The 24205-nt window shown below is 46.2% G+C and overlaps 1 protein-coding gene across 1 annotated transcript; it reads left to right on the forward strand.

Annotated features, from left to right (window-relative positions):
• The first annotated feature begins 19565 nt into the window (after window positions 1-19565).
• LOC140731490 (transcriptional repressor scratch 1-like) lies at window positions 19566-23904 on the forward strand. Its single transcript, XM_073052965.1, has 2 exons — window positions 19566-20081; window positions 21535-23904. Exons 1-2 carry the CDS (start codon window positions 19928-19930, stop codon window positions 22260-22262), a joined length of 882 nt encoding a protein of 293 aa, XP_072909066.1. The 5' UTR covers window positions 19566-19927; the 3' UTR covers window positions 22263-23904.
• The last annotated feature ends 301 nt before the right edge of the window (window positions 23905-24205 follow it).

Below are 24205 nucleotides of genomic sequence, written 5' to 3' on the forward strand. Positions count from 1 at the left end.
GATCTCATTGAAACCTACTGAATGTTGAAAGGACTAGATAGGGTGGATGTGGAGAGGATGTTTCCTATGATGGAGGTATCCAGAACTAGAGTGCACAGCCTGAGGGGCAACCTTTAGAAGGGAGCTAAGTAGGAATTCCTTTTAGCCAAAGAGTGGTGAATCTTGAATACTCTGTCACAGACTGCGGTGGAGGCCGAGACCGTGGGTATATTTAAAGAGGAAGTTGATAGATTCCTGATTGGTCGAGGCATCAAGGGATATGGTGAGAGGGCAGGTGTGTGGGATTGAGTGGACTCGATGGGCTGAATGGCCTGATTCTGCTCCTATGTCTTATGGTCCAATGGTGTTATGGACTCTGACCGACAGAGCCCTGTGAAGGTACAATCGAATGATAAAACCTTGTCAAAAGGCAGAATACAGGATGTGAGGGGTAAGTAGTGATTCTGTGGAATTCTCTGCCCAGGGAAACAATAGAGAGTACTTCATTAAATATATTTAACACACAGTAGAATAGATTTTTGCATAGCAGTGGTATCAAGGTTTATGGGAGAAGACAGGTATGTGGAGTTGAGTCTGTGACCAGATCAGCCATGATCTTATTGAATGGTAGAGCATGATGGGTCAAATGGCCAAATCCTGCTCCCATGGCTCAGCGGGAAGAGTAGTGGTCACCAACCCATTGATTGTGGTCGACTGGTCGATCTTTGAGACTTTCCCAGTAGATCCCGAAAAAAAATACACCAATACTGTTGAGAAATTGTTTCTGGGTTGCGGGGTTTTATTTCCGTTCTTTCTGCCCAGTGCGCATGCGTGTAGCCCCCCCTCCCCGCACTACACGGTGTACTTCCATAGTCCCCAACCACCGGGCCGTGAGGAAACGATATGAGTCAGCTGCGACTTTCCTCATTCTCTGTCACGCTCACTGTTGAACTTGAACCCACGCGAGGTCATCAGTCACCTAAACGCAGTGATACCCTCGCGCCAGGGATCACTGGTTGGCCTCGCGCGGCCAGCGGGAAGTGCCGTTGCTACTGGCCTGGAGTGCGGACAGATGGGCACCGCCTCTAAATCTGTTTAGCACACAGAATGTTCGTGGGGAACCCGGTGCTAAAATATTCGTAGACGTCCTAATTCGGGCTCAGGGTTTTGTAAGTAGCAGAGCAGCTACCTCGCTGCGATCTACTGAAGCAAACTTTTGTCGGCCGATGGATCCTACAAGGTGGGGGCGGGTGCACACCCTGTCGCACTCCTCGCTCGGTCGGTCACTCTCTCCAGACTGCGACCACTGCGGCCCCAGTACGGGAACCTCCGTCCCTGACCTTGTCCTCTCACCCCACCCACGACCAGCCTCACCTGGCCAAGGCGTCTGGCAGCGGGCGGACGGAGGCTGGAGTTCGGGCCCAGAGGTTGTCTAATGAGGCAATGAAGCCCTCAAAACTGCTTTGGTACCTGGAGTCCAAGCACCCTGCACTTAAAGACAAACCCGTTGAGATTTTTCAGTGGAAAAAAATGTGAGCAAGCGGGACAGGAGCAAGTGCTGAGAGCCACGAAAACTAAATTGCGGAATAGACTGGACGTAAGGAACCTCCTTCGAGTATCGCTGTATTCTGGTCGTGTTTAACACCCCCCACCCCCTGTTGACCGGTCCGCAAGAATATCAAACATAGAACATAGAACATAGCACATTACAGGCCCTTCGGCCCACAATGTTGTGCCGACCCTCAAACCCTGCCTCCCATATAACCCCCCACCTTAAATTCCTCCATATACCTGTCTAGTAGTCTCTTAAACTTCACTGGTGTATCTGCCTCCATCACTGACTCAGGCAGTGCATTCCACGCACCAACCACTCTGAGTGAAAAACCTTCCTCTAATATCCCCCTTGAACTTCCCTCCCCTTACCTTAAAGCCATGTCCTCTTGTACTGAACAGTGGTGCCCTGGGGAAGAGGCGCTGGCTGTCCACTCTGTCTATTCCTCTTAATATCTTGTACACCTCTATCATGTCTCCTCTCATCCTCCTTCTCTCCAAAGAGTAAAGCCCTAGCTCCCTTAATTTCTAATCATAATCCATACTCTCTAAACCAGGCAGCATCCTGGTAAATCTCCTCTGTACCCTTTCCAATGCTTCTACATCCTTCCTATAGTGAGGCGACCAGAACTGGACACAGTACTCCAAGTGTGGCCTAACTAGAGTTTTATAGAGCTGCATCATTACATCGCGTCTCTTAAACTCTATCCCTCGACCTATGAAAGCTAACACCCTGTAAGCTTTCTTAACTACCCTATCTACCCTATATTGTCAATATTAAACCGGTCCCTGGTGCAAAAAAGGGTGGGTACCCCTGGTGTACATACATTATCTCTACTTCCGGGTTGTGGGGTTTTACTTCCGGTCTTTTCTGCCCCGGTGCACATGCGTGTAACTAATCGATCTGGGGTCGATCTTGCCTTTCACTGAGGCCGAGGTAGGGGATCTTGGGCTTAAAAAGGTTGGTGACCACTAGGGTAGAGGCATTGCCTCACAGCACGGGAGCCCTGAGTTCAGTCCTGACCTCAGGCTCTGTCGGTGCAGAGTATAAACACTCTCTTCATGTCTGGCTGTTGAGTTTGCTGTTACTTGTCCACTGTAAATTGCACCCCCAACTCTGATGACAAATTACCCTACAAAACAGGATAGTAGTGTTAGGCTGCTTCACACCTCAGACACTGTCAGTGTGGAGTTTGCATGCTCTCATTGTGACTGGGTGCCATCGAACAGGAGGAGCAGAATCTTTAGGTCCCACACCACCAGGTTCAAAGATTCAAATCACTTTTATTATCAAATTGTGTGTGCAGTATACAATCCTGGGATTTGTCTTCCCACAGACAGTCACGAAACAGAGAAACACCATGGAACCCAGTCAAAGAAAACATTGAACACCCAGTGCACAAAGTAAGAACAAACTGCACAAATGGCACCAACATGAGCAAATTACCCGACAAGCATCAGGCTTCTGAACCAGCAGGGATAACTTCACTCACCTCAACTGCAAACTGATTCCACACTATGGATTCCCTTTATCATTTGCACTATTTGACTTCTTTTGCACATTGGCTGTTTGTCCGCCTTAGTTATCTGTTAGGTATATACATAAAATTTCCTTATTTTGTTATGAATGCCTGCAAAAAATGAATCTCAAGATAGTATATGGTGACATATGCCTACAGTACTTTGATAATATTGAACATTGAATTTGTCCACTTTAAGTAGGCCCCAGTTTGTGAGGGGAGAGAAGTTGACAATAAAGTGGGACAGCAAGGACAGGTGGGCCGAAGGGCCTGTTGCTCTCAGAAAAGGGGCGGGAAGACAGCTATCTTGGATCGAAAGCTCAGTCCAAAGATGGGGAGATCTCAGCCAGAATAGGCGCTAAATCACGCCGATTTTTAACAGCAAGTACCGAGAAACTGATCAGGCTAGAAATAACAGGCAAAAGAAGCAGGCTTCAAAGCTCAAAGGTCAGGAGAATGTATAATCAAAGTACAGATACATCACCATATATGACCCTGAGATTCATTTTTTGTGGGCATGCACAGTAAATCCAAGAAACATAATACTGTATAATCAGTGAGAGACTGCGCCCACCAGGATGGACAAACGACTGATTTGCTAAAGACAACAAACAAAGTGAAAATACAAAGAAGTTTTAAAAACTAAGCAATAAATGTCAAGACCATGAGATGAAGATCCTTGAAGGTGAGTCTATAGGTTGTGGGAAGAGTTCAGTGATGGGGCAAGTGAAGTTGAGTAAAGTTATCCCCCCTGGTTCAAGAGCCTGATAGTTGAGGAGATAACAACTGTTCCTGAACCTGGTGGGGTGGGACCAGAGGCTCCTGTACCTTCTTCCTGATGGCAGCAGTGAGAAGTGAGCCTTATGATGGATGCTGCTTTCTTGCAACACAGTTCCGTGCAGATGTGCTCAATGGCGGGGAGGACTTTACCCAAGATGGTTTAGGCTGTTTCAACTAAATTTGAAGGCTTTTTTATTTAAGGGGATTGGTGTTTCCAAACCAGACCGTTAGGGTAGGGGGGAAGACTGAGCTGGGTCTTTCATTAAAGCAGTCGTTCGTGAGTGATAAGAGCCAAATCAAGGGTAGAAAGGGATTCAGGGATTCAGTTACAATCTGGACAGAGATGAATTTAGAATTGGAATTGGTTCATTATTGACACATTCTGGTCACCTAACCACAGGAAAGATGCCAATAAGATTGAAAGAGCGCGGAGAAAGCTTACAAGGATGTTGCCAGGACTTGTGTTAGAGGGAGAGATTGAAAGGCTGTGAGTGGCAGGGTAGCGTAGTGGCTAGCACAACGGTTTACAGTACAGCTGATCCGGGTTTAATTCCTGCTGCTGCCTCTAAGGAGTTTGTATGGGACTCTGTGACCATGCGTATTTCTTCCGGGTTTTCTCCCACAGTCCAAAGAAGTACTGGTTAGTAATTTATAATTTTTCCCGTGATTAAGATATGATTAAATCAGGGGGTTGCTGGGTGATGCAGCTCAGAGGGCTAGAAAGGCCTACTCTGTGCTGTATCTCAATCGGTAAAACTTATTTAGGACTTTATTCCCTGGAATGTAGAAGATTGGGGGGAGATTTGACAGAGGTTATACAGAATTATGATAGAGTAAATGCATGCAGGCTTTTTCCACTGAGTTTGGGTGAGACTAGATCTAGAGGTCACGGGTTAAGGGTGAAAGGTGAAGTGTGTAAGGGGTACATTGGAGGAAACCTCTTCACTCAGGATGGCAAGAGTGTGGAACGAGCTGCCAGCAGAGTGGTAGAAGTGGGTTTGATGCAGCATAAAAGCCAGGACCAACAGGCTCTGGGACAGCTTCTTCCACCAGGCCATCAGACTGATTAATTCACGCTGACACAATTGTATTTCTATGTTCTGTTGTCTATCCTTTTGTACATACTATTTATTACAAATTACTATAAATTGCACGTTGCACATTTAGGCGGAGACGTAACGTAAAGATTTTTACTCCTCGTGTGTGAAGCACGTAAGAAAGAAAGTCAATTCAATTCAATCCAGTTTGGATAGGTACATGAATGGGAAGTGTTTGGAAGGCTATAGTCTGGGTCGATGGGACAAGGCAGAATATAATAGTTTGGCACAGGCTAGATGGGCCAAATGGCCTGTTTCTGTGCTGTAGTGTTCTGTGATTCTGAAATGCAGTGAAAAGCAAGATGCTTGCATGGCCAAAACATTTGAGTATATTTAAGTGGAAGTTGATCGGTTCTTAATTAGCCAGGGCATCCAAAGGTTACAGGGAGAGGGCAGCAGATTGGGGTTGAGAGGGATAATAAATCAGCTGCGATTGAATGACGGAGCAGACTCGATGGGCTGAATGGCCTAATCCTGCTCCTGTGTCTTATGGTCTAAAAGCTTGTCATACGTACAGATCAAATCATTGCACAGGTCTTGAGAGGGGTTGGAGAGAAGGGGGCTGAGAGGGTGAGGAGGATGTGGGTGGGGGAAGGGGGAGCAGACACACATGTGGAACATGAACGCTGGCGTCGGCTAATTGGGTGGAGTGGCCGGTTGCAGGCACTGCTTTCTAGGTAATGAAGCCCGAAATCCCAAATGCAAGGGGGAAAGCGACACCTCCAATCTTACACTTTCGATGCCCATCTGGCATCGGTGGGCAACCGTGCCAGCCTGCTGCCGGATAGGGAGCTGAATGACGAGCAGTTTGGGGACATGGTTCTGCGCCCACCAGGAGCTGGAAGCAGGCTGTCCCCCTGCGCACTTCACTCAGGACCCTCACAGCTGTCGGAGAAACACTCAGCCAATTAGTCTGGGGTGGGAAGGGTGGGGGGAGCAGTCTCCTTCAGCAGTCTGCCACATCCCCCCACCCCTCCCTCACTTCTCTTTTAACCAATATAAACTTTATTCACAGTAATAATAAAAATATTTGCAAGAATGCCTTTTAACTCTTACATTTACAGACAATGCCCTCAATACTTATTGCTTATTTATTTATTGTTATTATTTCTTTTTGTATTTGCACAGCTTTTTTGTCTTTTGCACACTGGTTGTTCGCCCTGTTGGGTGCGACCTTTCATTGATTCTACTGTGTTTCTTGCATTTACTGTGATTGCCAGCGAGAAAGTGAACCTCGGGGTTGTGCATTGTGGCATATGTACTTCGGCAATAAATTTACTTTGAGCGTTGAACTTTAACTCCACTTGCCTCAAATCTGAACTGATTCTACAACCTACAGACTTACTTTCAAGGACTCGACAACTCGTGTTATTTATGTTATTTATAATTTTATTTGCACTGTTTATCTTCTTTTACATGTTTGTGGTTTGTCAGTCTTTGTATGTGTACAGTTTTCATAAATTCTATTTATTTCCTGCAAGAAAATAAATCTCAATGTGACAAAGTGACATATGTATACTTCAGTCAGTATCTTTTTAAAATTGTGTTAAGTGATGTCTGAGTCAAAATCAGGTTTATTATTCCTGATATGTCATGAAATTTGTTGTTTTACGGCAGCAGTATAATGCAATACATAATAATTTAGAAAATAAGTATTTCTTTATATAAGAAATAATAAATTAAACAAATTCTTGAAGCCAGCAACACAGTTGCCTCTCCTATGCCCCCCTCCTGGGTGGTACACAACTATAACAATTCAGGAGCTTCCCCATCCTAATCTAGCCTCAAACTGCTGCTTCCTGCTTTCAAATACTTTCCATGGCCAGAAACTTCAAAGTGCACGATAAGGAGGTAAATGCCTCCTTAAAACCCTTCAGTCTCCCAGGGGTGTGTATAAAATAAATGGCAGTCTTAAACAAAGCCGAACAACGCGACACCCAAAAACCTGCTAATTGGGGACATATGTCTCCTAAAGGAATCATTCAGAAAGGAACCTCTTCAGCTTAGCACCTCTCATTAGCATAGCGTTCCCATCATTGGTTGAGGCAAGCTGATGTCGTGGAGGGAAGGCGGGGACTGGCATGCAAACGTGGTCCAGCAACAATGCCAGGCATCAAATGGTTGATGTTGTGTTTCGCAGGCCAAGGCACTGCCCAAACTAAAGGTGGCAGGGAGGGATAGATAAAAGACAAATGTATGTGTGTGTAATTAACCATCACACACACCCAGGTTCAGACACAGAGTGTAAGTCCATCCATACTGTCCCATCACACCCTCCCGGGGTCAGACACAGAATGAAACTCCGTCCATATCATCCCATCACACACTCCCGGGGTCAGACACAGAGTGAAAATCCCTCTACACTGTCCCATCACACACTCCCGGGGTCAGACACAGAGTGAATCTCCCTCCCCACTGTCCCATCATATACTCCCAGAATCAGACACAGAGTGAATCTCCCTCCACACCATCCCATCACATACTCCCAGGGTCAGACACAGAGTGAATCTCCCTCCACACCGTCCCATCACACACTCCCGGGGTCAGACACAGAGAGAATCTCCCTCCACACCATCCCATCACACACTCCCGGGGTCAGGCACAGAGTGAAACTCCCTCACACCGTCCCATCACACACTCCCGGTGTCAGACATAGAGTGAAACTCCCTCCACACCGTCTTATCTCACACTCCCGGGGTCAGACACAGAGTGAATCTCCCTCCCCACTGTCCCATCATATACTCCCAGAATCAGACACAGAGTGAATCTCCCTCCACACCATCCCATCACATACTCCCAGGGTCAGACACAGAGTGAAACTCTCTCCACAGTGCCCTATCACACACTCCCGGGGTCAGAAATAGATGAAACTCCCTCCACATACTCCCAGGGTCAGATACAGAGTGAATCTCCCTCCACACTGTCCCATCACACACTCCCAGGGACAGACACAGAGTGAATCTCCCTCCACACCATCCCATCACATACTCCCAGGGTCAGACACAGAGTGAAACTCTCTCCACAGTGTCCTATCACACACTCCCGGGGTCAGAAATAGATGAAACTCCCTCCACATACTCCCAGGGTCAGATACAGAGTGAATCTCCCTCCACACTGTCCCATCACACACTCCCGGGGACAGACACAGAGTGAATCTCCCTCCCCACTGTCCCATCATATACTCCCAGAATCAGACACAGAATGAAACTCCCTCCACACTGTCCCATCACACACTCCCGGGGTCAGACACAGAGTGAATCTCCCTTCACACCGTCCCATCACACACTCCCGGGGTCAGACACAGTGTGAAACTCCCTCCACACTGTCCCATCACACACTCCCGGGGTCAGACACAGAGTGAATCTCCCTCCACACCGTCCCATCACACACTCCCGGGGTCAGGCACAGAGTGAAGCTCCCTCCACACCGTCCCATCACACACTCCCGGGGTCAGACACAGAGTGAATCTCCCTCCGCACCGTCCCATCACACACTCCCGGGGTCAGACACAGAGTGAATCTCCCTCCGCACCGTCCCATCACACACTCCCGGGGTCAGACACAGAGTGAATCTCCCTCCACACCGTCCCATCACACACTCCCGGGGTCAGACACAGTGTGAAACTCCCTCCACACTGTCCTATCACACACTCCCGGGGTCAGACACAGAGTGAATCTCCCTCCACACCGTCCCATCACACACTCCCGGTGTCAGACTCAGAGTGAATCTCCCTCCACACCGTCCCATCACACACTCCCGGGGTCAGACACAGAGTGGAACTCCCTCCACACCGTCCCATCACACACTCCCGGGGTCAGACACAGAGTGAAAATCCCTCCACACCGTCCCATCACACACTCCCGGGGTCAGACACAGAGTGAAACTCCCTCCACACCGTCCCATCACACACTCCCGGGGTCAGACACAGAGTGAAAATCCCTCCACACCGTCCCATCACACACTCCCGGGGTCAGCCACAGAGTGAAAATCCCTCCACACCGTCCATCACACACTCCCGGGGTCAGACACAGAGTGAAACTCCATCCACACCGTCCCATCACACACTCCCGGGGTCAGACACAGAGTGAAACTCCCTTCACACCGTCCCATCACACACTCCCATGGTCAGACACAGAGTGAAACTCCCTCCACCCCGTCCCATCACACACTCCCAGGGTCAGACACCGAGTGAATCTCCCTCCGCACCATCCCATCACACAGACCCGGGGTCAGACACAGAGTGAAAATCCCTCCACACCGTCCCATCAGACTTGAATGTTGATTTTTCCCCGTGCCTTAGCTATTCCTCCTTCTGTAAATTAACACAGAATGGAGAAAGGACAGCTCAGCATCAGGCCATTCACCCCAGAATGATGTCTAAATAAACTAACCCTTTCTGCCTATGCAACGTCCATACCCCTCTGGAACCTGCACACCCATGTGCCTGTCAAAAAGCCTCGAGCTCCTCCATCTATTCGTCTTTCATTGTCACCCCTGGCAGCACATTCCAGCCACCAATCTCTCTGTGTAAAAACAAAACACTCTCACCTTAAATACACGCCCTCTCGTAATGCACGTTTTGATCCTGGAAAAAAGATACTGTCTACTCCATCTACACTTCTCTTAATTTTATTAATTATGTCTTTTGAAGTTCCCTCCCCTACATTCTTACTCTGGCTTCTTCCCCCTTTCTTTCCGGTCCTGACGAAGGGTCTCGCCCTGAAATGTCACAATTTATTCCCCTCCATAGATGCTTCCTGACCTGTTGAGCTCCACCAGCATTTTGGTGTGTTGCTCTGGACTTCCAGCATCTGCAGAATCTCTTGGGTTCAGTCCCAACTGCTACATAAGGACCAACTTGAATCCCCGTTGTGATCTTAGTTTCTGAAATTCAGTTCTTATTACTGTTCAACCTGAACCACTTGTCTAGTTTCTCTGTGTCTCTCTAAGCTGCGCGGGTGTGCGGCTGCGCAGTGACGGAAATGCTCCCATGCTCGTAGCCTTTCTTGCCACGCAGCCGGAGTTTCCTTTTATATACAGTACTGGGCAAAAGCCTTAGGGTCATATATATAGCTGGGACACATAAGACTTTTGCACAGTACTGTATTTGTCAATGTGGGGCGGAGAGCAAATTTGTAAATCTGGCGGGTGCAAAGGATGTTGAGAATGGAGAGGGTGGAGCGCCGAGGGAGGGGGGTGAGACATGGGGCAGAGAAGGGGTACCAGGTGCAGAAGAGGGGATGTGGCACGGGTGCAGACGCATCCAGCCTTGAGACACCAGGCAAGATCATTTGATCCCAAACAATTAGTTTATTGATCATTATAGAATGTCTCACTGTCTCTCTTCCCTTTTCCCAACCATGATTCCCCTCTCCCTGCCCCCTTCCCACTCTCAGTCTGCAACAGAGACCCCTATTAGAATCAGGTTTATCATAACCCACATCTCATGAAATTTGTTTCTTTGTGTGTGACAGCAGTACAGTGCAATACATAAAATTACTACAGTACTGTACAAAAGCCTTAGACTCCCTGACTGCACACTACAGTAGTGGTAATATAATCCTGAAACTATGTTAATATAATTATGAAATACTCTAATTAATTATGTGTTAATGAATATAATCCATAAATTTTCTAAAATAAAAAACATACCACAACCTTTACATTAAAATGCTTCGGAGAGCTTCAACATATTCACATTGTCAGCATTTTAAGGTACATCACAGTTACAAATTGTAACAATAAACACAGAATGGAAGTCAACTAGAGTCCAGTCTGTGACTCAGCTTCAGATGGTTGTTATTCTACAGGTGAAGCACCTCAGTGTCTTGATTAGATCCCAATCCACGACTCACTTCTTGGTGTGTCTTAACACATAGAACATTGACCAGTACAACACAAGGCAGACCCTTTGGCCCACAGCATCTGTGCCAAACATGATGCCAAATTAGATTCAATCAATTCTACCTGCACATTATCCATATCCCTCCATTTCTTTCTCGTCTATGTATCCATCAAACAGTCTCTTAAATGATTCTAAAAATGAAAGGGTTAATGTATGGGGAGCATTTGTTGGCTCTGGGACTGTGCTCACTGGAGTTTAGAAGAATGAAGGGAATCAATCTCATTGAGATCTAATGAATATTAAAAGGCCTGGATGTGGAGAGGATGTTTCCTCTAGTGGGAGAGTCTTGGACCAGCGGGAACAGCCCCAGAATAGAGCACTACATTTAGAAGAGAGATGAGGAGGAATTTCTTTAACCAGAGGGAGATGAATCTGTGGAATTCATTTCCACCGGTGGCTGGGGAGGCCAAGTCACTGAGTATATTTGAAGCAGAGGTTGATAGGTTCTCGATTCAAATGTTCAAAGATTCAAAGTACATTTATGATCAAAATATGGATGCAACCCTGAAATCTGTCTTCCCACAGACAGTCATAGTACCGAAAAGAACCATGGAACCAGCCCGTTCAATGGAAAACATCAAACTTCATCCCACACTCCCCCCCTCCATGTACAAAGGTTATGGAGAGAAGGCAGGAGAATGGGGTTGAGAGGGACAATAAATCAGCCATGATGCATTGAGCTGAACGGCCTAATTCTGCTCCTAAGCCTGATAGTCTTCTAGTGTAAAACACCATTGTTCTATCTGCTTCCACCACTGTTCCTGACAGCCACCCCAGGCACCCACCCCTCACTGTCTGAAACAAACACCTGCCCACATGTATCCATTAAACCCTATCCCTTTGACCTTAAAAGCACATACCCCAGTGTTTGACAGTTAACCATATAACAATTACAGCACGGAAACAGGCCATCTCGGCCCTTCTAGTCTGTGCCAAACGCTTACTCTTACCTAATCCCACTGACCCGCACTCAGCCCATAACCCTCCATTCCTTTCCTGTCCATATAACTCTCCAATTTTACTTTAAATGACAATACCAAACCTGCCTCTACCACTTCTACTGGAAGCTCATTCCACACAGCTACCACTCTCTGAGTAAAGAAGTTCCCCCTCATGTTACCCCTAAACTTTTGCCCCCTAACTCTCAACTCATATCCTCTTGTTTGAATCTCCCCAACTCTCAATGGAAAAAGCCTATCCACGTCAACTCTATCTATCCCCCTCATAATTTTAAATACCTCTATCAAGTCCCCCCTCAACCTTCTATGCTCCTAGTTCTATCCTGGGAAAAGATTCTGACTTTTAACCTTCTCTATGTCTCTCATAATCTTATAAATCTCTTTCAGATCTCCTCTCAGCTTCTGCTGCTGCAGAAAAAAAAATCTGAGTTTGTCCAACCTCTCTCAATTCGCTACATCCTCTAGTCCAGGCAGCATCCTGGTAAACCTCTTCTGCACTCTCTCCAAAGCCTCTGCATCCTTCCTAGAACGGGATGACCAGAACTGAGCTCAGTACTCATCAGGGACTCCCACCATCCCGGCCGTGCTGTCTTCTCACTACTGCCATCAGCAGAGGAGTCTCAGGACTCTCACCAACAGTTATCATCCCTCAACCATCAGGGGGTAACTTCACTCACCCAATTCTGAACCGTTCCCACAACCTATGGACTCACTTTCAATATTATTATTTCTTCTTTTGTATTTGCACAGCTTGCTGTCTGTTGCACACTGGTTGATTGCTCGAGTTGTCTGGTCCTTCACTGGTTCTGTTGTGGTTATTTATCTCTAAGGCATTAGGATAAACATCCAGTGAGTGGTAGTTCTGTGAGTGTAACGCCTTGTGGATGAGAGAGGTCAGAGGAGAATGGTCAGACTGAATCGAGCTGACAGGATGGTGACGCGTCTCCGAATGCACAACATATCAAGCCTTGAAATGGACGGGCTACAGCAGCAGAAGACCATGAACACACACTCAGGAGCCACTTTAATAGGTAGAGGAGGTTCCGAATAAAGTGGCCTCTGAGTGTACGGCATATCCCACTGAGTCCTTTGACAGCTCTCTGTACTGCTCTCATCCTTCCAATCTTTGTGTTACCTGCAAACTGACTAGTCCGCCCAGCTATATTTTTACCAAAGTTATTAGTTCTCTATGAAAATTATTTAAAAACTCAGTTGGATTTCAGAATGTAACCAGAAACTACTTATCTATTGATTCAAATTGTCAATTTTATTTTATTTTATTTAGAAATACAGCACCATAACAGGCACTTCCTTCACAACGAGCTCGCACTGCCCAATTGCACACCCTTGTGACCAATTATTGGAATGTGTGGAACTCGGAGCACCCAGAGGAGACCCACACGGTCAATAGGAGAACATATGGACTCCTATAGACCTTGGCAGATTTGAACCCGGGATTCTGGTACTGTAACCAAGAGGCTGATGTGCCAAATTTTGTGAATCTTTGCTTAAATTCCACCCATCCATCCCCACCCTAATTCTGTACAGAAACTGCTCAAAGTGTCTGTCATTTTGCGTTGTAGAAGGCAAGCCGCACTGTATTTACTTTCTGGGATTTAAATGGTTCACATCTGCTCTCTCTCTATCCTGGGGACAAGGAAACCATTCATGTTTCACACTGAATTTCCACTGACCTACTTTGCATCATTTCACATCCAGTGGTGACCCTTGGCACCTTGTCACGTGGCTGAGCCCACTCCCCTAAACATAACCTTTCAGTCATTCAGACCACCCAGTGCTGGCCCCTAAACGCTGTCCTTTGCAGTGCTGGTTTGCATCTGCACTAACTCAATTGCTGCGTAAGTTGATAGGGTTGTTAACAAGGCGTATGGTGTTGTACTTGTTGGAGTTTAGAAGAATGAGGGAGGATCTCATTGAAACCTATCAAATATTGAAAGGCCTAAATAGAGTGGATGTGGAGAGGATGCCTGGATTAGAGGATGTATCTTATGAGGTAGTTTAAGCAAGCTAGGACTTTTCTCTTTGGAGCGAGGGAGGATGAGAGCTGACTTGATAGAGGTGTACAAGGTGATACGAGGCAGCTAGACACAGGCAGGTATGGCTAATACGAGGTGGCACAATTTTAAGGTGATTTGGAGGAAGGTATGGGGAAGGTGTCAGAAGCTTTTGACACAGGGAGTGCTGGCTGTGTGAAACAAGCAGTTGAGGCTTTTTCACTAAACATATTTAAGATACAGTTGGATAGGTTTTTACATAGTAAGGGAATTAAGGGTTATGGAGAAAAAGCAGGTAGATGGAGCTGTGTTTACGGACAGATCAGCCATGATCTTAACAAATGGCCGGGCAGGCTCGATGGGCCAGATGGCCTACTCCTGCTCCTACTTCTTATGTTCTTATGTAAGCCTGCAGGGTAGAGGCAGACACATTAGGGACATTCAAGAAACTCTTAGATAGGCAAATGGATGATAGAAAAATGGAGGGCAATACAGAAGGGAAGGGTTGGATTGAGCTTGGAATAGGTTAAAACCTCAAAGCAACATTGTGGGCTTAAGGGCCTATACTGTGCTGCACCACTCGATGTTCTGTGTACACTGCAGCAGCGTCTGACATATCAAAGTTAGAACCTTTAATCTGGCTTGTTTGAAGAAATCCCTGCCCAGATACCATCAGCATAAAACCTGTAGCACCAGAGGTCCCCACACGCTAGGTCTTTATAATACTAAGATAAGGAATACCTACTGTTCTATGCCCAGACTGAATTTCGGTAAACCTGATCACTTGGCTGTCCTTCTACCAGCATACAGACAGATGGCTAAAGAACAAAGCTCCAGAGATTAGGGCAACAAAGAGGTGGTCACAGGAGGCAGAGGGGCAGCTATGAGATTGCTTCAGGTCAGTGGACTGGGCCATGTTCAATGACTCATCTGTGGATCTCAATTAATACACCATTGTTACAGGCTTTATAAAAACAGTTGTAGATGAGAGTGTCCCCACAAAATCATTCAGCAACTTCCCCAACCAGAAGCCCTGGTTGAACTGTGATCTGCTGAGGGCCGGGTCAGAGGCAATCGAGTTTGGTGAGCAGGAATGTGTTGAGTGGTCCAGGTACAATCTCCGGAAAGCCATCTCATGGGTGAAGTAACAATTCCAGACTAAACTAGAATCAAAGAAGACTGCTTGACAGTTGTGGTAGGGTTTGAATACTATCATTTCTTGCAAAGTAAAATCGAGCAGTACAGGCAACAACAGGACTTCACTTCCAGGTTGAGCTCAATGCTGTCTATCCCAGCTTTGACCATCAAAACCTGGAAGAACTATCATAAACTCCCACATCCCCCAATGATCCTTTGATTTCAGTCTCTGAGGCCGACGTGCGAGCAGCCTTCAGAAGGGCGAATCCACAGAAACATCTGGTTCAGATGGAGAAATTGGCCAAGTAGTAAAGGCCTGTGTTGATCAACGGGCAGGAGCGTTCACTGAGATCTTTAATCCACCTACGTCAAGCAGGCTTCACTTAATACTGATGCCTCAGAAGAACATGGTGACTTGCCTCAATGACTATCACCCAGTAGCACCTACATCCATACTGATAAAGTGTCTTGAGAGGTTAGTGATGAAACATATCAATTGCCTAATAAGTGACTTGGATCTGCTGCAATTTGCCTACTGGAGCAACAGGTCTACAGCAGATGCCATCTCACTGGCTCTTCCCTCAACCCTGGAACATCTGGACAGCAAAGGTGCGTACATTGGGATGCTCATTATCAACTATAACTCAGCATTCAATACCATCACCCCTCAAAACTAATCAATAAGCTCCAAGACCTTGGCCTCAATACCTCCTTGTGCAATTGGATCCCAGATTTCCTCACTTGCAGTCCCCAGTCAGTTTGTATTGGCAACAACATCTCCTCCACAATCTCCATCAGCACAGGTGCACCGTAAGGCTAAGTGCTTAGCGCCTGCTCTACTCACTTTATACTCATGACTGTGTGGCTAAGCACAGCTCCAATGCTGTATTCAAGTTTGCTGACAACATCACTGCTGTAGGCCAAATCAAGGATATAGCATTCAGGAGGGAAATTGAAAATTTGGCTGAGTGGTGCTGCAACAACGACCTCTCACTCAATATCAACAAGACCAAGGAGCTGATTTTTGATGCCAGGAGGAGGAAACCGGAGGCCCACGAGCTGGTTCTCATTGGGGAATCAGAGGTGGAGAGGGTCAGCAACTTTAGAGGTTTCGTTCTGGACCTACCATATACATATGTGCAGTTTTGAAGAAAGCACAGCAGTGCCTCTACTTCTTTAGAAGTTTGTGAACATTTGACATGCTATCTAACACTTTGACAAACTTTTATAAATACATGGTAGAGAGTATATTGACTAGCTGCATCACAACCTGGTATGGAAACACCAATGCCCTTGAATGGAAAATCCTACAAAAAGTAGTGGATACGGCCCATGGTTAAAGCCCTCCCCACTATTGAGCACATCTACACAAAGGAAAGCAGAATCCATCATCAAAGACCTCCATCATCCAGCATATGTTCTCTTCTCACTGTTGCCATCATGAAGAAGGTACAGGAGCTCCAGGACCCACACAACCAGGTTCAGGAGCAGTAATTACTCCTCAATCATCAGGCTCTTGGACCAAAGGGGGTAATTTCATTCAGCTTTGTTTGCCCCATCACTGAAATGTTCCCACAACCTATGGACTCACTTTCAAGGACTCTTCATCTCATATTGTCAATATTTGTTGTTTTTGCATAGTTTGCTGTCTTTTGCACATTGGTTGTTTATCCATCCTGTATGGTCTTCATTGATTCTATTATGGTTCTTGGATTTACTAAGTATGCCCACAAGAGAATGAATCTCAGGGCTGTATATGGTGAGATGTATGTACTTTGATAATAAACTGACTTTGAACTTCTATGTTCTATGTTCTGTGTTCTGTGTTCTGTGCTCTAAGTTTTATGTTCTATATTCAATGTTCTATGCTCTATGCAGAAATCTCAGGTTGGATCTGTGCTGTGGCCCACGTTAGTGACTTCAGTCTGACTGTTGAACAGCACAATGGTGCCAAAAGATCTTGGCTTCCCATGTCACACTGGTGTTCTGCTGGAAGACGTGGACTGGCACATTAAAAGTAATCAGAGTGAACCATGCTATTGTGCGTTCTGAAAAGAAGGGCTTTGTGACACAATGCTGTGACTTTCAAATTGCAGAATTTGGTAGTTTTGTTGTTTTGTACATTGTCAGGAGTGGATTTGTAAATGTCCAGGACCAGCATTTCTCAATCCTCAAATTATTTCATTGTGTGGTGACAAATATTTACTGAATTAAGATGTAATTTAATGGCAGTTTCATGCTGCTGACTTCAGGCCTCAGACTGCTGAGTAATGAAGATCACCTCATCAAGTGGCTGCTTTTTCTCCTGATGTTTCTGATGCAATGGCACGTTAGTGTAGTGGTTAGCACGGTGCTGTTACAGTGCCAGTGACCAGGTTCAATTCCTGCTGCAGTCTGTAAGGAATTTGGACATTCTCTCCGTGACCACGTTGGTTTCCTCCAGGTGCTCCAGTTTCCTCCCACGTTCCAAAAGACGTACAGATGGGTCAGTAGATTAATTGGTTGCATGGGTGTAAATGGGCTGGAAGGGTCTGTTACCATATTGTATCTCTAAATAAAATCAAATAAATGGATGGAGGCCATTCAGCCCATCGAGCCTGTGCCAACTCTTATCCTATCGGTCTGATTTCCTCCATATTCCCTATAACACACTTGTTCCACAGGTCCACAGCTCTCATGTCCCACCCCCTCCCTCCCTCTCTCTCCCCCACTCTCTTATCTCTCTTGCTCTTTTCCCCCTCTGTCCTCTCTCCCTTCCCCTCTCTCTACCTGACCATCACCTGCACAAACCAGCCAACACATCAATGGGTGTGGAGGAAACTAGAGCATCCATATTAATTTAGAATAATGAAGGGGAGGGGATCATTGAAATCTACTGAATATTGAAAGCCCTGGATCGAGTGAATGTCGAGAGGATGTTTCTGATAGTGGGGGGGGGGGGGCAGGGGGAGTCTAGGATGAGAGGGCACAACCTCAGAAAAAGGCCATCCCTTTAGAACAGAGATGAACAGGAATTTCTTTAGCCGGAGACTTGTGAATTTGTTGAATTCATTTCCATGACAGCTCTGGGGCCAAGCCATTTGGTATATTTAAAACAGAGATTGATAGGTTCCTAATTAGCAAGGGTTTCAAAGGTTACGGGGAGAAGGTAGGAAAATGGGATAGAGAGGAAATATAAAACAGCCATGTTGGAATGGCACTGAAGACTCGATGGGCTGAATGGCCTAATTTTGCTCTGATATAATGTAGCCTTATTGAGCAAATGACTTACGAATCTTATAATCATGTCGGTCCCATTAGCAATTCTCCCTTAAATGAGAACATCACAAAATCTACCCTGAAATGCTTCTTTAGGATCTTATAAGCTGGAGAAGGTGAAAAACAGGTTCACAAGGGTGTTGAGTTATAAGGTGAGACTGAATAGGCCGGGACTATTTTCCCTGGAGACCAGGAATAAGAAGGTTGACATTATACTGGGTTATAATATCATGAAATTCCACCATGGATGGTCCCAAGCCCAGCTGCAAGAGGAAGAGGGTTGAGCATGGGGCTGGGAACCCCATCCATAAAAACCCAGCATTACTGAAACACCAATTAAAAAGCTGCAAGGACCTCGTCCCTGGGAGAGGAAGGATCTTTGCCTAGAAGACGTCTGAAGTCATGTGGTGAAAGTGGAAGCCACAGGACAGATCAATGTTTGGTCCCGGACTGAGGACTCTGGCGAGCTGCTGTCATTGGCCTATGTCCCCATTGGAGTTATGGGCTTAAGAAGAAGAAGAAGAAAATCATGAGGGGCACAGTTAAAGGGAATGGTCACAATATCCCTCCCCCTGTGCAAGGTAACGAATCTAAACCTAAGAGGCATTGGTTTAATATGGGGGTTTAAAAGGGATCCAATGGGCAAGTTTTACCACACAGAGGTTGGTGGGTATGTGGAATGAATTGCCCGGAGAAGTGGTAGAAACATACTGAGACAGGTACATGGATAGGAAAGATTTAGCAGGACATGGGCAAAACGCAGGCAAATGGGACTGGTTCAGGTGGACAACTTGGTCGGCATAGATGAGTTGGGCTGAATGGCCTGTTTCCGTGCATGACTTCGTGACTCTGTGTTTCAATAATAACTCTCTTCGTTCTGCCAAACTCCAAGGAAAATAAATGTGTGGATTCAGTGACAAGCTATTTCCCTTTGTAGGAGCAAAGAGAGACAAGCTAAACCTCTCCTTGGAGTGACGAGTATTTTTCAAGGCCAAGGGAGGTTTCAGTGTAACATTCCGTTTGAAGGGCAGAAACTCTCGCACTGCTGCACTGTGCTGCCAGACGTTGTGGAGATGTTGTTTGAAACCGTAAATCCTGCCTCGAGCAGGCGCGCTAACAGCTGACAGCCTTAAGCTCGGAATTATAGATCATAGAATCAAACCGAGATCGAAGCCACCGAAGTAGCAGTGAGGGGGGAAAGGGAGAGCGCGGGCACCGCAAACAAAAGATTGAGCTCGTCTGGCGTAATGTGGATCCCCAGAGAATTTTTGATGGACTGAATTAAGCATTTCCATTTACCACCTGATCGCGACTGTATAAAACCTACTGCAGCTGACCTCACAGTTCAGTCAGCTTCAGGAAGGAGCGGAGCAGAGAGCCGCCGAGAGTTGTTCTGTGCTGAAATTAGATCCGACACACGAGTCGCTGGGAGCTGTCCGGTGCTGAAATTTAAGCAAAAAGACTTTAACCCCCGGCACGGGAGTCGCTGGGAGCTGTCCGGTGCTGAAAATTAAACCGAGACTTTACCCTGAACACAGGAGTCACTGGGAGCTATCCGGTGCTGAAACTTAACGCCGGCTCTTCCTCCGGCAGAGAAAGCGCTGGGATCTGTTCAGTCCTCAAACTGAATCCTGGACTCTACCCCAGCGGAAAGAGGCGCTGGGAGCTGTTCGGTACGGAAACTGAAACCTGCTCTCTGCTCCGCCACGTTCCGTAGAAGGAAAATATGCCGCGATCCTTCCTTGTTAAGAAAGTCAAGCTGGATGATTTCCCATCCCCTACTACCAGCATCCCATCGCCGACTTCAGATTACGATAACCCTTATGCCAGAAGCGCCACCAATAACGTTGGGAGTCTAACCACTCGGTTGCACGAAAAAGGTAAATGATTCTTGTCCTTTGATCTGTTGCTGTCTCGGGTATCATCTTGCCCAATCTTTCCATTCTCCGCGCCGCATTTGCAAAGATTGACACCAAATATACGCGAAAAAATCATTGTTATAATAACTGCACCAAGGTTGAATGCAGAAATAAGCCCCTGTAAGCATTTTACGCATTGCGTGTGGTATTTTGAGCTATTTATCCAGGAATAGTGTTTTCATCGATTGCATTGTTTCTGGATGCAGCTCCCCCCCCCCCTTCAAAAATGTTCCTCTAATATTGTCAAGGCTGATCGAGTTCTCTCTTAAATGTCGAGATTTAAAAGAAAGGAGAATGGGACGGTGAGATAAATGTAGAGGGGGGTCAGATAAGAGCCTCGTGTGTATCAACTGCCTGCGCCTACAGGCGGGGGGGCGGTGGGAGGTGATAGAGAAAGTTGGAAAAGACTGCAGTACATGGAAGAGAGTAGCTGAAGGCCTAACGGCTCTACTATGTGCCGTTCCTTCCTCCAGCTGTCGGGACCAATATTCACCGTAATATATTATTAATGGAAATACGTTCACGCTTGTTGCATCTTCGGTTTAATGAAATTCAAACAAAAATCGATTCAGCCCCTGACTTACACTTGTCCCTCAGTGTTCACTCCTTTTCTCGGGTTCGCAGTTAACAAAGGATCTGTGTGTGTGGGTGCCTTTGATTTGATTTCACAGCGTATTTCCCAGATCAGAGACGGCCGTGGTGGTCTTTATTTATTGTTGCATGTGAGACATTAGGAGCCGAGGGCCATGTTGGCCCCTGGCGTTGCAATGTTTGCTTAAGGACACAATAGAGTTTCAGTGGCGGGGCATACAATCCGTGCCGTCTCCGTGGCTGACCTGGCGCTGTCTTTACATTAGGATTTCACATACGAGAATATTACAAAAGCGGGGAGTGGGAACAGCTTGTTGATCGGCCAGAGATCTAGTTTCGTTTATAGGAATGCGGCCCTGTCTAATTTCGACCCTTCATTTCCGCGATAGTCGCTGACTCTGTGTGTGTGTGTGTGTGTGTGTGTGTGTGTGTGTGTGTGTGTGTGTGTGTGTGTGTGTGTGTGTGTGTGTGTGTGTGTGTGTGTGTGTGTTTCTGACGAATTAAATTGCATTATTTTATTCAGATATTATACACACAGAAACAGCTACTAAATACAATGCGCTTCTTATTGGTTCGCTTTCTGTGAAGTCATTTAACGAGGCGGGTTAAATTTGTAGCGCATGGGCCCTAGCTTTTGTTCCCCCCATTTGTAATGTTGCTAAAATTAAAATCCAAACTGCAGTTTGCTTATTGCAGTGTATAAATAGCAGAAACTGCAAAAAAAAAAGCAGGCTGTATTTAAGGGCGCGAATGAATCCGTCCGTAATCTCCCGTTCTCAATGAAGCAATTGAACAAAGATCTCATCTCTTTCTGTGTCGCCAGGGTACATCACCGGGTATATGACGCCTTCCGTCTACGACGGAGACCACCAGAACGCGATTAAGCTGTCTTCGCCCGAGCCGATCTATGCAACAGTGCACGGTGAATACGGAGTGCCGGACTCAGAAGCACCGGACAGCCCGCAATCTGGGATTACAACCGGCTACATCAACGGGGATGCGGCGGTGAGCGAAGGCTACACGGTGGATGCTTTCTTCATTACAGACGGTAGGTCGAGGAGGAAAGCGATCGGTGGCTCTAGGAGCACCATCCAGCGGCATACTTGCAACGACTGCGGCAAAACGTACGCCACGTCGTCCAACCTGAGCCGGCACAAGCAGACACACCGGAGCCTGGACAGTAAAATGGCCAAGAAATGCCCGACCTGTGCCAAGGTCTACGTCTCCATGCCGGCCATGGCAATGCATCTGCTCACCCACGACCTCAAGCACAAGTGTGAAATCTGCGGCAAGGCGTTCAGCAGACCTTGGCTCCTGCAAGGTCACATGCGCTCTCACACCGGGGAGAAGCCGTTCGGCTGCGCGCACTGTGGCAAAGCGTTCGCCGACCGCTCCAACCTCCGCGCCCACATGCAGACTCACTCGACGTTCAAGCACTTCAAGTGCAAACGCTGCAACAAGACCTTCGCGCTCAAGTCGTATCTGAACAAGCATTATGAATCCGCCTGTTTTAAAGGCGCCATGCCGGCTCTGAATGCATTAGAAGCTTGATTCCTGACCCTTTCCTTCGTCACCGCCCCATCTCACCCTCTACCACCCTCCCCCAGAACAATTACTCCCACTCCCCACCCCACCATCGAGCAGGAAGACAACACACGAATCACAATAAGAACATTGCTGGGTCTAATAGCACATTTACAATGTTTTGTATCAACAGCTGAAGATCGAAATATTACTTGCTTGCAGTTCTTCGGGTAGACTTTATTACAAAAACAACCTCCTGACTCAAACCATAGACAAGAGCGGGCCCCTCTCGCAAAACCTCTCGCTGAAATTCAGTGAAGGCATTAACGGGGGCCGCTGGCCCTTCAGAATTTTTTAGACACACGGAGGACTTGTGTACTTTTGCCAACGATCAAAACAACTCCCCTGTCTCAGCCCCACCTTCCCTCTTCCTCGGCCTAACCCAAGGATCAACTTGTTTAAGAGTTCTTTAATTTATTTAGCCGGTGACTATTGGTTCAATCTACCCCGGCCCGTTGCCTCTCCAGTTTGAACTTTTTGATGTATTGATTTGCACTTTATTTATTTATTTATTTGTTTGTTTATTTATTATCGGGTTCATCCTTGAATCGATCGGTTCAGTGTTTAACAGGTTGGCAAACTGTTACCGACATGCCAAAGCGCTTGCCACTTTCAGAAGGACAGACATGAAAAAAAAACTTTTAGTTAGATTACTTTTTTTGTCGAACTCTGCATTTTATGCATGCAAACAGTATTCAATCTATGCCAATTGTAAGATAACTATATTTTGAACTTTTTTGCAAAAAGATGAGAAAAAAATATCATAGGAATTAAATAATGTAGACAGTTTTGAAGGCAATATTTCACGCAGAGCCTGGAATACGCTATACAGCAATAATTAATTGATGCATGGTATTTTTAAGACAAAAATAGTATTTGGATAAGCGAATAAATCAGGTACATTTTAATCCAGTATTCTGAATAGTAAAACAGATATTTAGGATATTAACTGATTAATATCAGGGAATTTTCCAATGTAGTCTTATAGGATTTAAGACAGACGAATCTTCCATTTTAACGTTGCCTGCCTTTGTCCCAATGCATTCTGGGACGGCCTTCGTGGCGGGGAATGCACAGGTATTCAGAGACTTTTGATAGCGAGTGACACGTGGTGAAAAAAAGATAATCATCTTTAACGCATTCCCATTACCGTCTCTTCCCTCATTTTAGGATTTCACCCGGAAGTCTTTCTGGATTCAGGTAGATGAGAATGGATTTATTATTGATAAGGGTCACGCGCACGCGGGAGAAGTGTATTTCGCGTCGAGTCTTGTAAATAACATTTGCAACTTGGAGACTAAACAGGATTTTTACAAATTGTAAAGAAAAGAAGTCTATAACTCTCCCAGTTACTGGGGGAAATTTTCACGGGAATTTTTAAGCCAGTATTGAAATGACGGTTGTAAGCACAATGACACCAGATATTATGGCGCACTTCGTAGCTAAAAAGGAACAGTAATAATTAATAAAGCCGATTCTTAATATACGACGCCTGCCTTGTTATTTTTTCCAGTGGCGTGCCTATTTTAATGTCCTGTTGGATTTACAAATCCAAATTATCACCCAAACCCCCATTCTGAGTGTAGAGTAACGGGTTGGTGGGGATACAGGTAGAGTTCGCAAAGAGGGAAGCTTGGCCTATGGTGGGAGAGGGTTCGCAGTGATCAAATCCTGACATCTTTCGGGAACATAATACCAAAATACAATGGAGCAGAATTGGGCCATTCGGCCCATCGAGTCTGCTCCACCATTCCATCATAGCTGCCTTCTCTCCATAACCTTTGACGTTCTGACTAACCAAAAACCTAGCAACCTCGGCTTTAAATACACCCAGTGACTTGGCCTCCACAGCCAACTGTGGTAATGAATTCCACAGATTCACCACCCTCTGGCTAAAGAATCACTCCACA

Source organism: Hemitrygon akajei, chromosome 8 (genome assembly GCF_048418815.1).
Source record: "Hemitrygon akajei chromosome 8, sHemAka1.3, whole genome shotgun sequence".
In the NCBI taxonomy this organism is placed as follows: domain Eukaryota; kingdom Metazoa; phylum Chordata; class Chondrichthyes; order Myliobatiformes; family Dasyatidae; genus Hemitrygon; species Hemitrygon akajei.